General features: G+C 50.8%; 3 protein-coding genes across 3 annotated transcripts; 2 read left to right on the top strand and 1 right to left on the bottom strand.

Annotated features, from left to right (window-relative positions):
- Nucleotides 1–4,677: 4,677 nt before the first annotated feature.
- On the top strand, nt 4,678–6,061 carry B0T15DRAFT_105371 (uncharacterized protein). The gene is made up of 2 exons (XM_062861421.1): nt 4,678–5,899; nt 5,993–6,061. The coding sequence occupies exons 1-2, from the start codon at nt 4,891–4,893 to the stop codon at nt 6,052–6,054; spliced, it is 1,071 nt and encodes a 356-aa protein (XP_062724118.1). The 5' UTR covers nt 4,678–4,890; the 3' UTR covers nt 6,055–6,061.
- Nucleotides 6,062–6,758: 697 nt separating this feature from the next.
- On the bottom strand, nt 6,759–8,336 carry B0T15DRAFT_105583 (uncharacterized protein). Its single transcript, XM_062861422.1, has 3 exons — nt 7,786–8,336; nt 7,476–7,708; nt 6,759–7,399 (listed from the first exon to the last, which is right to left on the bottom strand). Exons 1-3 carry the CDS (start codon nt 8,083–8,085, stop codon nt 7,087–7,089), a joined length of 846 nt encoding a protein of 281 aa, XP_062724117.1. The 5' UTR covers nt 8,086–8,336; the 3' UTR covers nt 6,759–7,086.
- Nucleotides 8,337–9,849: 1,513 nt separating this feature from the next.
- Nucleotides 9,850–12,387, top strand: B0T15DRAFT_524190 (P-loop containing nucleoside triphosphate hydrolase protein). The gene is made up of 3 exons (XM_062868746.1): nt 9,850–10,638; nt 10,693–11,834; nt 11,893–12,387. The coding sequence occupies exons 1-3, from the start codon at nt 10,012–10,014 to the stop codon at nt 12,017–12,019; spliced, it is 1,896 nt and encodes a 631-aa protein (XP_062724116.1). The 5' UTR covers nt 9,850–10,011; the 3' UTR covers nt 12,020–12,387.
- The last annotated feature ends 800 nt before the right edge of the window (nt 12,388–13,187 follow it).

The following is a 13,187-nucleotide window of genomic DNA, read 5'->3' as shown; positions in this document are numbered from 1 at the left end:
CAATTGCAATGCAACAACACTAAGAACCAACTACAATTACATCAGAAACAGTCGAATCAGACCCTTCTGCACCCTCCTGGCAAGTGCGGGCATTATGGCCAGGCTTGCCGCACACACCACAGCACCGAACCTTCGTACGACCCCCCCCAGCACCACTACCATCCAGCTGTATTTCTTGCATTGCCTCCCCACCTATAGCCCCTGGCCTACCACCTCCTGTGCCTCCTGCACAGTAAGTGATCCTCCAAGCCGCACACGTGTTTTTTTGGCTCTCCGGCGCTTGCTTAGCGCCTCGTTAGCCTTGTAGAGCGAAGACACCTCTGCCTAAAGGAGGGCCACCCAGTACATTATAGCCATCGCACCCTTAGTAAGCTAGTCTATAGCAGCCAAAATTGAAGTGGGGGAGCTATTTTCATAGTTGTCAATGCAAGTCTTGATAAGCGTTAACTATGACTCGGCTTCTCGAGGGTTATATAGTGTCTAGAAGACCCAAGATTATACAGTGCCCAGCCGTGAGGTTAGGGGTGTTGGTATACGAAGCTTGATATCTAGCTTCAAAAGCACCCTCTCTGGATCGTATAGCATAAGGCCAGCCCCTATAAAACCGCCCTATATATTCCTCTTGGTGATAGAGGCAAAGAAGGCCGTGCGAAAGGCATAAAGGAACTCGAGCTTACTTATATGGTTGATATACGCATGTACTAAGTCCTCGATCTAACGACCGTACACCTGCTTCAACGGCCTAAAGCAGCCAATATCAAGTGGCTAGAGGAGGTAGGAGGAATATAGAGGCATGCAGAGCGTGATAATATTGTTCTACTAGCAGTAGAGCTCGAACTCGGTCGAGTAGTGGCTTTCGTGGCCATCGAGGATCAACAACCGGTATTTACCCTTTATCTAAGGCGCTATATAGTAGTCGAAGTGCTTGATCCAATCAAGGCCTACCGCATTAGTAGTCCAGCCATCCTCGGTGGTTGCGATACGCCAGTCGGCCAGGAGGTTGCACTCTTGATACTAGTTAGTGAGGTGGGACTATGCAGCTAAGATAATGAACGGAGGGATAGCCCAGCCAAGGGTATTGATACCTTAGATCACCGTCGCCTATTTGCGGTTGCCAGGCTAGGCTAGCTTCGCCTTGCCACGGCCATCCGAGGTTATAACCACTATACCTAGGAAGATAATACCTATTATAAACCCAGTCTCATCAAAGTTATAGATATCATTATCTACAATGCCGTACTTGGCCTTAACATTCCGTATAAGGGCAAACCATTCGCCAATAACCTTCGGATCCTCGTACTTGGCTCTCTAGTAGTCGTATCTATATATATAACACGTCCAGAGCTCTAGCTAGCGTTTGACAAAGTTATACGCCCAGAGCTTGCCGACAGGGGCCGCGTCACGTACATATAGCAGTTGGTTGGCCATATCTTCTACACTACGCAGTCTCGGCGGAAAAGCTCGCTCAGATAGCTTAATTATATACTGAACAAGAGTCTTCTCTTCGGAATCGGTGAGCCGGCACGAGTTAGGCGTAGTACCGCGTCGTATAGGCCGGCCCGCTAGTCAGTCTTACAAGATTGTTCGTCGAACGTCGTAGTACTTTGCTACAGCTCTTATGCTTAGTTTTTGGTCTTTTTATATCGCTTTGAGGGCTAGGTTTATCCTAGCTTCGTACGAAGAAGAAGATATATTAGGTTGTAAAGAAAATCTGGTTTTAAGCGCGGAAGTGACACGTCGCGAGTAAAGTGGCCGGCTCGCTTATATAGCCGGCTCGCTTATAAGATACGTTATCTAAAGTAATAAAATGAATAAGTATAAAGTAAAGTCTATGTAGAAATAACTAAGGTTAATTTTAAGCTTCGGTTAAATTAGTTTATAAAAGCTGAAGAAAAATGAGTAATATATTAGTATATTAACGTGGTTGATAAGCGAATGCTCTAGACAAGCAAATGCTCTACAAAGTTGCACCTATATAACAAAATATATATCAATCCCACCAAAACCGCTTCAAATAAATGAAACTACTCGGAATCGTCTTCCTCAGACGTTTCTACAACTATCTGATAGGTACGCACATTATAGCCAGGTTCGCCGTAGGTGCCATAGCACCACGCGCGCGTTTCGACCCTCGGCTTCCAACCACTACCCGCCCGTGTTTCCTCCTTTATCTGCACCTCAACCTCTCTCTAACCCTGCAAGTCCTTTACATCTTATATAGTAAGCAATCCTCCTTGTCGGAGCCGTTGTTTTTTAGCCTGCCAATGTCTACTTAGTGCCTTATTTGCTGCTCGGAGGCTTTGGTTCTCTGCTCTTAACAATGCTAATTAATATATAACCCTAGACATCCCTTTCGCAAGGATATCAACTGCTCTTAAAATCTCGGTTAGAGAGCTATTTTAATACCGGGTAATTTGATTCTTGATAAGGGCGGACTACAAGGAGGCTTCGGCTGGGTTGTTCGAGGTCTTAGAAACCCAGGTATAGGTACTGCTAGGCCGGGAGTTCAAGGGTATTAGTATCTTTAGATGGATGTCGAGCTAGGAGATCACCTTCTCGGGATTAAAAGAAATAAGTCCAGCGCCTCTAAAACCTCTCTAAATATTTCCGGGCGTTATTACTACCTGGTAAGCTATGAGGAATGCGGGAAAGAAGTCTTCCTTAGTGATATAGGTTATGCTTGCCTGCATTATCGCCTCGATCTGCTTGCTGTATGCCGTCTTAAGCGGGCTAAAACACCTAATATCGAGCGGCTAGAGGATATAAGATAAGTGTAGAGGTATATAAAGCGTAATAATATTATTCTCCTTATAGTAGAGCTCGAAATCGATTAAGTGGTAGCTATTATAGCCGTCGAAGACGAGAAGGCGATAAACCCCAGTTGTTCGAGCTGTAGTATATATATCGAAATGCTTGATCTAATCTAGACCTCTCTCATTGCTAGTTCAACCATTTTCGGATGTTACAATAAACTATTCCTTTAGCAATAGGCTGCCCTTATACTAAGAGGAGAGGTAATATTTGCTCTAGACGATAATAAATAGTGGGATCGCCTAGCTAGTAGCATTAATACCCTGGATCACTATTGCCTACTCCCGATTGCTAGGCTGCTTTGACTTTGCCCTGCTATAATATTCGGAGCTTATAATAACTATTAAGATTATAATAACGCCTATTAGAAACCTAGTCTCGTCGAAGTTATAGATATCTACCTCCTAGATACTATATTTCGCGATCGTATTCTATATAAGCGTAAACTAGCCCCGAATAATTTCTAGGTCTTTATATTAGGCCCTCTAGTAGTTATATTTCCGATTGAAACGCATAGTAAGCTCGGGGTACTATTTGACAAAGTTATATACCTAACGCGTATTAACGCGTCCTATATTACGTTCGGCAAATAGTCGATTTGCTATATCTTCTATATTAGATAAGCAGGGAGGAAACCCTTTAGAATCCAGGTCGAGGATATATTAAACAATGACCGACTCTTCTAAATTGGTCAACTTCCACGAATTGGCTAGAATATCGCGTCGTGATTATATACTACGCCTACAATGGCTTAGCTTAGTATAATAAACCGCATAGATCTTAGCTATAGCTTTTAGGCTCAAAGTAGAGTCTTTCTCAAGAGCTTGGAGAGCTAAGATTATCTGGCGTTCGTCGTCTTTTAGATACATATTAGGTTGCAAAGAAAATGTATGCGAGGAGAAGGTGTTATGTAGGCGCAGTGAAGTGGAGCATTCGCTTGTCTGGAGCATTCGCTTATCAACCACGTTACTATAAGAGTAATAATTAGTAAAACCTAGAAAGGAAGAAGATATACTATATATATAGCTTATACTTTATTATACTCCTTTATTATATTCTTTATAATGAAGCGCTGCTTGGTACCTTTTTCTTTTTAAATATAGTCTATAAAAGCTTAGAGGAGCGTATAGATACCTTCTTAGTCCTTGTTAGGGACCTATGTGACGAAACTCTAGCAGTTCTACCTCTGAAAGGGTTCTCCAGTCAAAGGTATTGCTGGTCAGGCTGTAGGTCTCGGTAAAGCCAAAAGGTTCACAATAATGCACTCTGCAATATCTGCATAGTCGGTAGAGGACTACTGCTTATATTGCTCACTAAGGAAGCTATTTATCGAGTGACAGAATGATAAATATATATATAGCTTCCTCTTCAGATATCTCCATATCTGGGTTTCTTGGAACAATGTTCCTTGGTATTGTTCCTTGGGAACAATTCTTGGCATTATTCTTAACATTCCTAATCCTCATTGGTCTATAATGATTGGATGCGGGCGCTGCCTGCAGACCATGCAGGTCGGCCCCCACTGGCCTCTGCAGGTTAATTCATGACAACCCGCCTAGATTGTCGTCCCGTTATAATAGTTTAAGAAGTATATAATAATAGGAGTAGACTAGTAAAGAGAATAGAAAAAGGACCGATTTGTAGGAGGAGTAAAGAGAAAGAAGAAAGTAACAAGTTTCTAGGGTTTAAAAAAGAAGAGAGCCTATAAATCGTAGCTTATAACTACTGTAATATATGCGTGCAAGGCTACTAGTACCAGCTATTTAGATATGGTTAGGTCGCGACCCTAGTAGAAGAAGGTGTCTAATATATATTGCCATACTAGGTGTGAACGAAGTAGGATGGGCGATTCCTTCCGGCCTCCGTCGCTAGCGCTGTTTGTGGTTGTTACGGAGGCGGCCGTAAATCGGGAACGTGAACGCAGTCTCGGCCGGCAAAACATCGGGCGAGCAAGAAGTCGCCCTGCTAAGTTATCAATAGTCGCTGTACTGACAGGTCGCAGTTTGCCTTACTCTCTTAGCTTCCCGTGTCCAGCTCACCGATAGTTCATCCCTAACGGAAGGTAAGCATATTACCACCATGGACACTTTCCTAGCAAGGTCAGCTTCAGTGAAGCAGGATCAAGTCCCATTCCTAGAATACCCCTCATCAAAACGGGACGACTTCGACCGCCGGCAATGTCTGATCTACGTCATCCCCGGTAACCCGGGGCTCATCGCCTACTATGAACCATTTATGAAGACGCTGCGGGACCTCCTCGACGAAGTGGAAGCAAAAGAAGACTGTCGCCGCGCATTTCATATCTATGGATGCAACCTGCTGGGCTTCGAGGATAGGGACCACGACCCCACGTTCGGCTGCACATCAGCCGCGGGGGTCACAACCGAGCCATTCACACTGGAGAACCAGATCCGCTGTTGCTGCGAGCGCGTGCAAGAAGCCAACAATTCTCTGCTGGGAAAGGGGAGAGTGTTCGACGAGGTTGTGCTCATCGGCCATTCCGTCGGCGCCTACATCTCCCTCGAGATCTTCAACCGGCACCACCACCAGTCCAGACGCGAACAGCCCAGCAATCCATGGGCCAATGTGAATCTGAAGGCGGGAATCCTGCTCTTCCCCACCGTCTCACACATCGCCCAGTCGAGCAGCGGGCAGAAGCTCGACCTGATTCGTAGGACGCCCTTCCTCGACGGGGCCGCCCACCGCATTGCCAAGGCCTTTGTGAACCTGTGGCCTCACTGGTTGCTTGCAACTGTTCTCCGACGATGCATGGGGTTCCCGGCGCATGCCGCGGCGGCAACGCTGCGCTTCCTCACGAGCAGAGACGGCATCTGGCAGGCGCTGCACATGGGTAAGGACGAGATGAAGACGATTACTGAGGAGAGGTGGAGCGAGGAGATGTGGGAGATCCAAGAAGCGGAAGGGGATGACAGGCTTGCGGCGAAATTCTACTTCTACTTTGCGCAGAAAGACCATTGGGTTGCCGATGAGTGCCGCGATGAGTTTATCGAGAAGAGGCGGCAGCATGAGAAAGGCCGGGCAAGGATTGTGATTGACGAGGAGAAGATCCCGCACGCCTTCTGCATTCGTAAGTTGACATCCCTACCTAGGTTGGTTGGGGGTGCATTCCCCTTTTCGACCATTACGAATTAGTCTGTCTCACACTGAACCCCGGGAACAGACCACAGCGAGTCGGTGGCGGAAAAGGTCACGCTCTGGATCCAGGATATTACAGGTCTTTAATATAAGCCGACGGCTCAGTTTACCCCGACGTCGCTCTGGCACAGGGTGTCCAGGACCCTGAGCCGGCCAGCCCTCCCACACAGCGGCCAGCGCTCCAGTGGTAGCGCTTGCAGTCTCTCAGTAGTTCGGGCTCCTACCGGCGCGCCTGCTGGTGAGACCGATTTCGTGCTTCGCCTGCAACTGTTGGTGATACCACCTTCCCTACTATAGATGTGAACAGTTGAGGAACATACGCCTACCGTCTGCAACACCTCAGCTGGCTGGCCATCTTCCAAAGTTGCTTCGGCTTTGCTGTCCTCTCCTCTGTTCAATACCCATCCGATAGCCAAGCAGAGAAGCCTCGGGGCGCGGTAGCCGATATCATCTCTTCCGCCCATCGGGCCGGGTCGAACCCGAGCATGGGGGAGGGGGGGTTCCCGTCCGGCGCTCGAGAGCAAATCAGTTTACGATGGGCCCAATTGGAGACAAGATGCCGCCCGCTGCCCCCAGCTGCAACCCACGTTCATTCAACGGAGTTTTATCATGACGGGAATCTGGGCGACGCTCCCAGGTTTGGGTTGGCACCCGAGTTTTTAGGCACCCGAATTCTCTCACCCAACATTGGCCCATCAAGCTCCACAACAAGCGCGCTCGCGATCAATAATGTCTCCTCCAAAGAAGATCTCAAGTGACTCACTGCAGCGGTTAGTACCTATCATGGGAGGAGAATCCGAGGTTTGAAGCAGGCTTCCGAGAAGTTCTGTTCTGGGACAGAACCAGCTCCGTTGCAAAGCCAGAATCACTCCATACCGGGGGTCAAGATAGGCATTGAAAAAAGAAAGACAGTTGGCATTTGGGGTATCCTATCATGAACGCCATAAAGCAAAACCCAATCTAGTCATTAAGTGCGCAGACACCGTCGCACAAGGCCCTTGCATCGTTTTCCCGCGGGAAACTTCGAATCCGTTAGGATTCGCCTGTCCTCTTCCCTCCTACGCTCCCCTGGCTACTGCGTTGTCCTCTAGTCCGAACAGCGGGTGTGGGCTAACCTGGTCATCCTGACTCACCCCTCCACATCTTCAGGGAGCATCGCGGTAGGGACCGTAGTGGGAGGGCCCCTCGAAGAACTGCGGGTTTGGGGATGTTGTCCAACTCGGTCGTAGTGACGTGGTTAGGTTTCTGTGGCTCGGGAGAAGCCGAGGGAGTTGCTTTGCCTTGTGACAGTACCGGATCATGCCGTGCAGAAGTGATATGAGGGTAGGCTGTAACTGTCGTCTCGAGGCGGCCATCGCGCGCACTGGGTCTTCTCCGTACGCCATCGACGTAGTTCCAAATGAAGAAGAACAGGAGGAACGAGTGGATCACCCTGGATGTCTTTGTTTCAGCTTGCGCACCAGTCGGGACAGCTGCTCCCTCTAGCCGGCCTTTTGGGGAGCACTCACATCAATACGATCAAGAGGCACACGCTGGCAATCTCCGCTGGTGCCGATTCAAAGGTGGTGGGAGAGTCATGGAGCCCGCAGATAACGTCCACCAGCAGCATGCCCGTTCCCGTGGCCATGCCGAAGAAGAGGAGGGCCTCGACTAATGCGTGGACGTTTGGGCATATGCCCCCGTCCAGGAGCACGCACGCGGCGATGAATTCGGCCGTGTTCCAGAGCGCAACGGTGGGACACTGGAATGTGCGAGGCCGGCGTAAGCACAACTGTTCATCGGGGAGAGTTCGGGGGAAAGAAAAAGTCAAAAACCAACCACCACCAGAACGGGTATAAGCCCGTTGTAGACACCGGACGGGCTGTGTCTGTTGACTACAACGGAGGCAATGGTGCCGGTGACTGAGACAGCGATAACCAACGACACGGCCCGGAGAACGAGGCAGGTGACGAAGACGTTCCTTCCGAGGCCGTGGTAGTTGCTGAGCCGCCACTGTCGGAGCTCCTTTGACGAGGGAGCCGCACATGGCGGGGGCAGCGAGTCAAGCCATGCTTCGACGACAGGATTGAACGGCGGAGGCGGCCGAGACGGCTGTGATCGCAGGGTGAATCCCTTCATTGAATAGTGGGGAGAGAGCGTCCACGGGTCGGTCGCCCTACTATGGTCGAGATAGGAGAGCTGGGAGGACTCTTCTTCGGGTGCCCTGTGCCCAGCATGTCGAGTCTGCCCCAGAGCGCAAGGCTGATGATGAATGGTGGAAGAGGGGAGACCTGTCTCTGGCAGACTTGGTACCGGCCGCTCTGGCTTAGTCCGATTCTGCAGCTGCCGGCTTCGGTTGGCTCACCAGTTGGGAATCTGGGATGCTCTTGTTTCGGAGGAATGAGACGCCGTTGCCGCGTGCTGATCACGTCAAATGGGAGGAATGCTACACATGTTCTGTACGTTCCGTGCCCGACATCAAGCAATGACGAGACCGTAGGTACGGGAAGTACATGTCTGCAACCGTATCGTGATCTTTAAACTGGACCAGTAATCATACCGCCGCTGATGGAGCCGGGATTGTGCCAGGGGTTGTGGGCGTGCTAGTGTAAACTTTAGGCATCCGTGTAACGGCCCCCTGTCACGAGCCGCATTCGCCCCATCTCGCACATCGCCTCTCTGTAATAAACACCCCGGCTTCCGGCGAGATTGGAGCGTCAAAAGGAACCACTTGGGGATCCTTCACAGATCCTACCATCCACCGTTGCGCTCGGTTCTTGTACCCCGACGCGAAATAGAGATGAAACGGACGCCGCCGTAGCGGATCGAACATCACGACAGTGCTTCGTGCCGGTCCACATTCCTTCCGCATCCGCAATTGACATTCCTTCCATACTGCCCCGGACCGTCAGCACCAGTTTCGGTGTCGATCTCACGTCGTGCTACCCGCGGCATCTTCCGGCAACTCGTGTACTCGGAGTCTGACCTCAGTACACCCATGAATCGGCCGACCTTCCCGAGAGTCTCTCGGGTGCGGCACACTCAAATCAAACGGCACTGTAGTGGTATATTCCGCTTTTATTAAGACGGCGGTGACTGCGAGTCAGATCTCTGCCAAGCGCGACTTCCACGGGACAGCGCAGGACGACATTCTTGAGTGCCGGAGCAAGGCGAGAGGAACCAGAGGTCTTTGAAGAGAGGCAGGACACGACAGTTTCGATTCTTGTATTTGGCGTTTCCGGGTCGTAATGGTTCCGACGTCTTTCTTTCGACACGCTTTCAGTGCTTATCTGGCCATGCACAGACTTACATGAGAAGTCTCCAACTTCGGGTTCGCGGATGTTTGGACTCGAGGGGTAGGGTTAGTTTCGATTAGGCACCAGAAAATCTTTGAATCCCGATCAAACCTTGACCTCACTCAATGATATGATCTGCGCGCAGAATGCCTGTAAGCCGGCTTGGAACCTGAACGAAGGCCTCAAACATGCGAAGGCGTGGTCTGAGGGTTGAACAGAGCAAGTACAGTACCTACCGTGCTAACCGTATCAGACAAACTGTGTGCACGGACGTCAAACCCGCAAGGTACCCTGCCAACTGCGAGCCCTGTGACGTCAAACGCAGGCCACAATGGCGACAAGGAGAGGAAACGAATAGCTGCTTGAATGCAGTAGTTCAATCTAATACATTGATACAGCGGAGGAGGTAATATTTGCCATGTCCTAGACAGGTAGTGACTTTCATTCTTCAAGTTAACTATTGTGTGTGTTCCTTCGATCAAGCACTGTTCTTGCCTTGGCGCCTCACACCGTGAGGCTGCTATCAGTTATCAGAAATTTTCAGAATATCTTGCCCCGCCACAGGCTCCCCCACCTTCCCAGCTTCTGCCACGAACTCTAACCCACCACCAAAGGCGCAGTAGCGGATCTTTGACTCGAAAACCGTTGCTGGGTCAAGGACAAAGACAAGTGCATCTTTCCGCCATCTCGATTCACACGCTTCCAAATCTGACTACCTTTCTCTTAATCTTTAGATAGCTCTATACCGTTTCACACAGACCCTCCCACCATGCCTTCCGCATCGAAGGAAAAGCGCCTTGCGAAGCGTGCTGCTGAGGGGAAGGAGAAGAAAACGGTCGCCTCGCGCTCCAAGGCAAACTCCAAGAATGCCAGCAAAGCGGGATCCGTGAACGGCGATGAGCCCGAACTCGACGCCAACGGAAACCCGATAGAGGTCGATGAACCCGCCACCACGGCCGACAAGATGGATGAGGTTAAGCGTCTGGCCGAGCAGCTCGACAAACATGGCCTCTCGGACCGCGTCACTACTGGTGTCCTGGCATCAACCCCCACCAGCAAGGACGTCAAGATTACCAGTGTCAACCTGACATTCCACGGTCGGGTGCTTATCACAGACTCCATCCTCGAGCTCACCCTTGGCCGGCGCTACGGCTTGCTGGGTGAGAACGGTTGCGGCAAGAGTACGCTCCTGAAGGCTATCGCCGCCCGCGAGTACCCGATTCCCGAGCACGTCGATATCTATCTACTCAACGAGGGTGCCCCTCCGTCCGATTTGGGTGCTCTTGAATGGGTTGTCAAGGAGGCCGAGCTCGAGATGGAGCGTCTTGACCAGCTGGCCGAAAAGCTGCTCGAGGACGAAGGGCCCGAATCTCCTGTTTTGATGGACCTTTATGATGTACGAAACTGCCCTGTTGGACTCTGGAATGAAAAAAGCTAACCCGACGAACAGCACATGGAGAAGATGGACCCTTCCACCTTTGCGACCCGTGCTGCCCTTATCCTGACCGGCCTGGGTTTCAACAAGCAGACAATCCACAAGAAGACCAAGGACATGTCCGGTGGCTGGAGGATGCGCGTTGCCCTTGGTAAGGCTTTGTTTGTCAAGCCGACCCTGCTCCTCCTCGACGACCCTACTGCCCATTTGGATCTCGAGGCATGCGTGTGGCTGGAGGAGTATCTCAAGAAGTGGGAGCGTACCCTTGTCCTGGTCTCTCACTCCCAGGATTTCCTCAACGGCGTCTGCACGAATATGATTGATATGCGGCAAAAGAAGCTTATCTACTACGGCGGCAACTACGATTCTTACGTCAAGACCAGGTCGGAACAAGAGACGAACCAGATGAAGGCGTACCACAAGCAACAAGAAGAGATTGCTCACATTAAGAAATTCATCGCCAGCGCTGGTACATACGCCAACCTAGTCAGACAGGCCAAGTCTCGGCAAAAGATTCTGGACAAGATGGAGGCCGACGGCTTCATCCAGCCTGTCGTTCAGGACAGGGTCTTCACATTCCGCTTTGCGGATGTCGAGAAGTTGCCGCCGCCCGTCCTGTCCTTCGACAACGTGACTTTCTCCTACTCCGGAAATCCCGAGGACGATTTGTACCGTAATATCGACCTTGGTTTTGACATGGATTCACGGACGGCGCTTGTGGGCCCGAACGGTGTGGGCAAGTCCACACTCTTGCGTCTCATGACCGGCAAGCTCTCTCCGACCGCTGGCAGCGTGACGAGGCACACGCACTTGAAGCTCGGCCTCTACTCTCAGCACTCGGCCGAGCAGCTGGATCTCACCAAGTCGGCACTCGACTTCGTGCGCGACAAGTACAGTGAGAAGTCGCAGGATTACCAGTACTGGAGACAACAACTCGGTAAATACGGCCTGACAGGAGATGCCCAAACGTCGCTGATGGGCACCCTGTCCGACGGTCAAAAGAGCCGTATCGTTTTCGCTTTGTTGGCCATCGATGGTCCCAACATGTTGCTACTGGACGAGCCGACGAACGGTCTAGATATCCCTACCATCGACAGTTTGGCCGATGCCATCAATGCCTTCAGTGGTGGTGTCGTTGTCGTCAGTCACGACTTCAGGTAAGCTGCCCCTCGTGTCTTGTTGCCGTTGTTGTATGCCGCTGACACAACCACACAGGTTACTGGACAAGATTGCCAAGCAGATTCTCGTCTGCGAGAATAGGACAATTCGGCAATGGGACGGCACGATCGCCGAGTACAAGAACTACCTGCGGAAGAAGATGATCTCCGCGGGAGCTGTTTGAAGGAGTTGAGTTCGTTGAGTTGGTGCATCAAAGGTACCTATAGGCGAAGGTTGAATGACAACCAGGGCGCGTTTGCGAACAACCCGCTTAGGACGGGTCAGAGAGCGCCCTCCGAGTGGGAAAAGCAAGCCGCTCCGCAGCGCCCAGAGATCGCGCAGAAAGCGCTCGGAGCGTGGGAAAAAGGAGGGTTGGATTGATCAGAATGCTGATGGCTTTTTGTGCGACCGTGAAGTTCTTTTTGGGACGGATAGACTCTGTGATTTTCTGGCTTGTGCTACTCATTTCGGCCCTTCATTATGTATTTAGATACATCCCAATCGCCGAAAAATGAGCAGCGACGAGCCGGGTTGAGCACATCTTCAAGTTCACCCTCCCTTGTGTCTCCCTCATACCGTGAAACTCGTTTCTTCTTTTTGGCAGTTGGCAAAGCGTTGCCACCCAAAGACGAGCTGATGCGCCATTGTGCGGAGGCGGTGGATTGTTCCAGTTGGAAACTGAACCCCGCTCTCCCCAGCCTTCAAAGCCTGTTGTGGACCCGTGGTCTGAGGCCATTCCAAGACTTCCAGGTTCCATTATTCATGGCATACAAATCCACATTAGCGCAACACGGGAGGAAGAAAGCAGCGACCATTCACTTTTAAGTGCAGTTTAAATGAAGCCCTAGTGGTCCTGGAGTAGTAAGAGCCTAGAGCGGAAGCCCAACCGGTTGACCTGTCAGCAACTGAAATGGATTTGGTAAAGACGGTGGTGTTGTTGGGTTCTGGGGCTCGCGCCAAATCTGGTTGGCTCAAGCCCGGAGGGACGGGTGTGCGTGCCAGTTGCAGCCCCAGCGGGTAATTCGCGTCAGGGCTGTTCCTGAGTTGCATGGGCGGGGTGTATCTAGCGAGTGAGTGGGAGAGGCATGATTCCGTTGTTTGTTGAGGGTATTTAATGAATCAGAGAATAGAAAATTGGAAATACGATAAAGTAGACATACAGGCCTTGTTGGTGACTCTCTTCTCAGGCATTATTGTGATGTCGACAACACGATATACGCGCTAACAGAAGGCAGGGCGTGAACGTAGCAAGAGCTGACGCCTCTTCTGGAGTGGCACTAACTTCTGCTCAATCGGGAGCCGTGGTGGATCACTGGATGGATCACCTTCGCGAGAGGTGCGAGGAAGCGGCA

Source organism: Chaetomium strumarium (assembly GCF_033439665.1).
Source record: "Chaetomium strumarium strain CBS 333.67 chromosome Unknown B0T15scaffold_2, whole genome shotgun sequence".
Classification (NCBI taxonomy): domain Eukaryota; kingdom Fungi; phylum Ascomycota; class Sordariomycetes; order Sordariales; family Chaetomiaceae; genus Chaetomium; species Chaetomium strumarium.
This window is presented reverse-complemented; position numbering and strand designations above follow the sequence as displayed.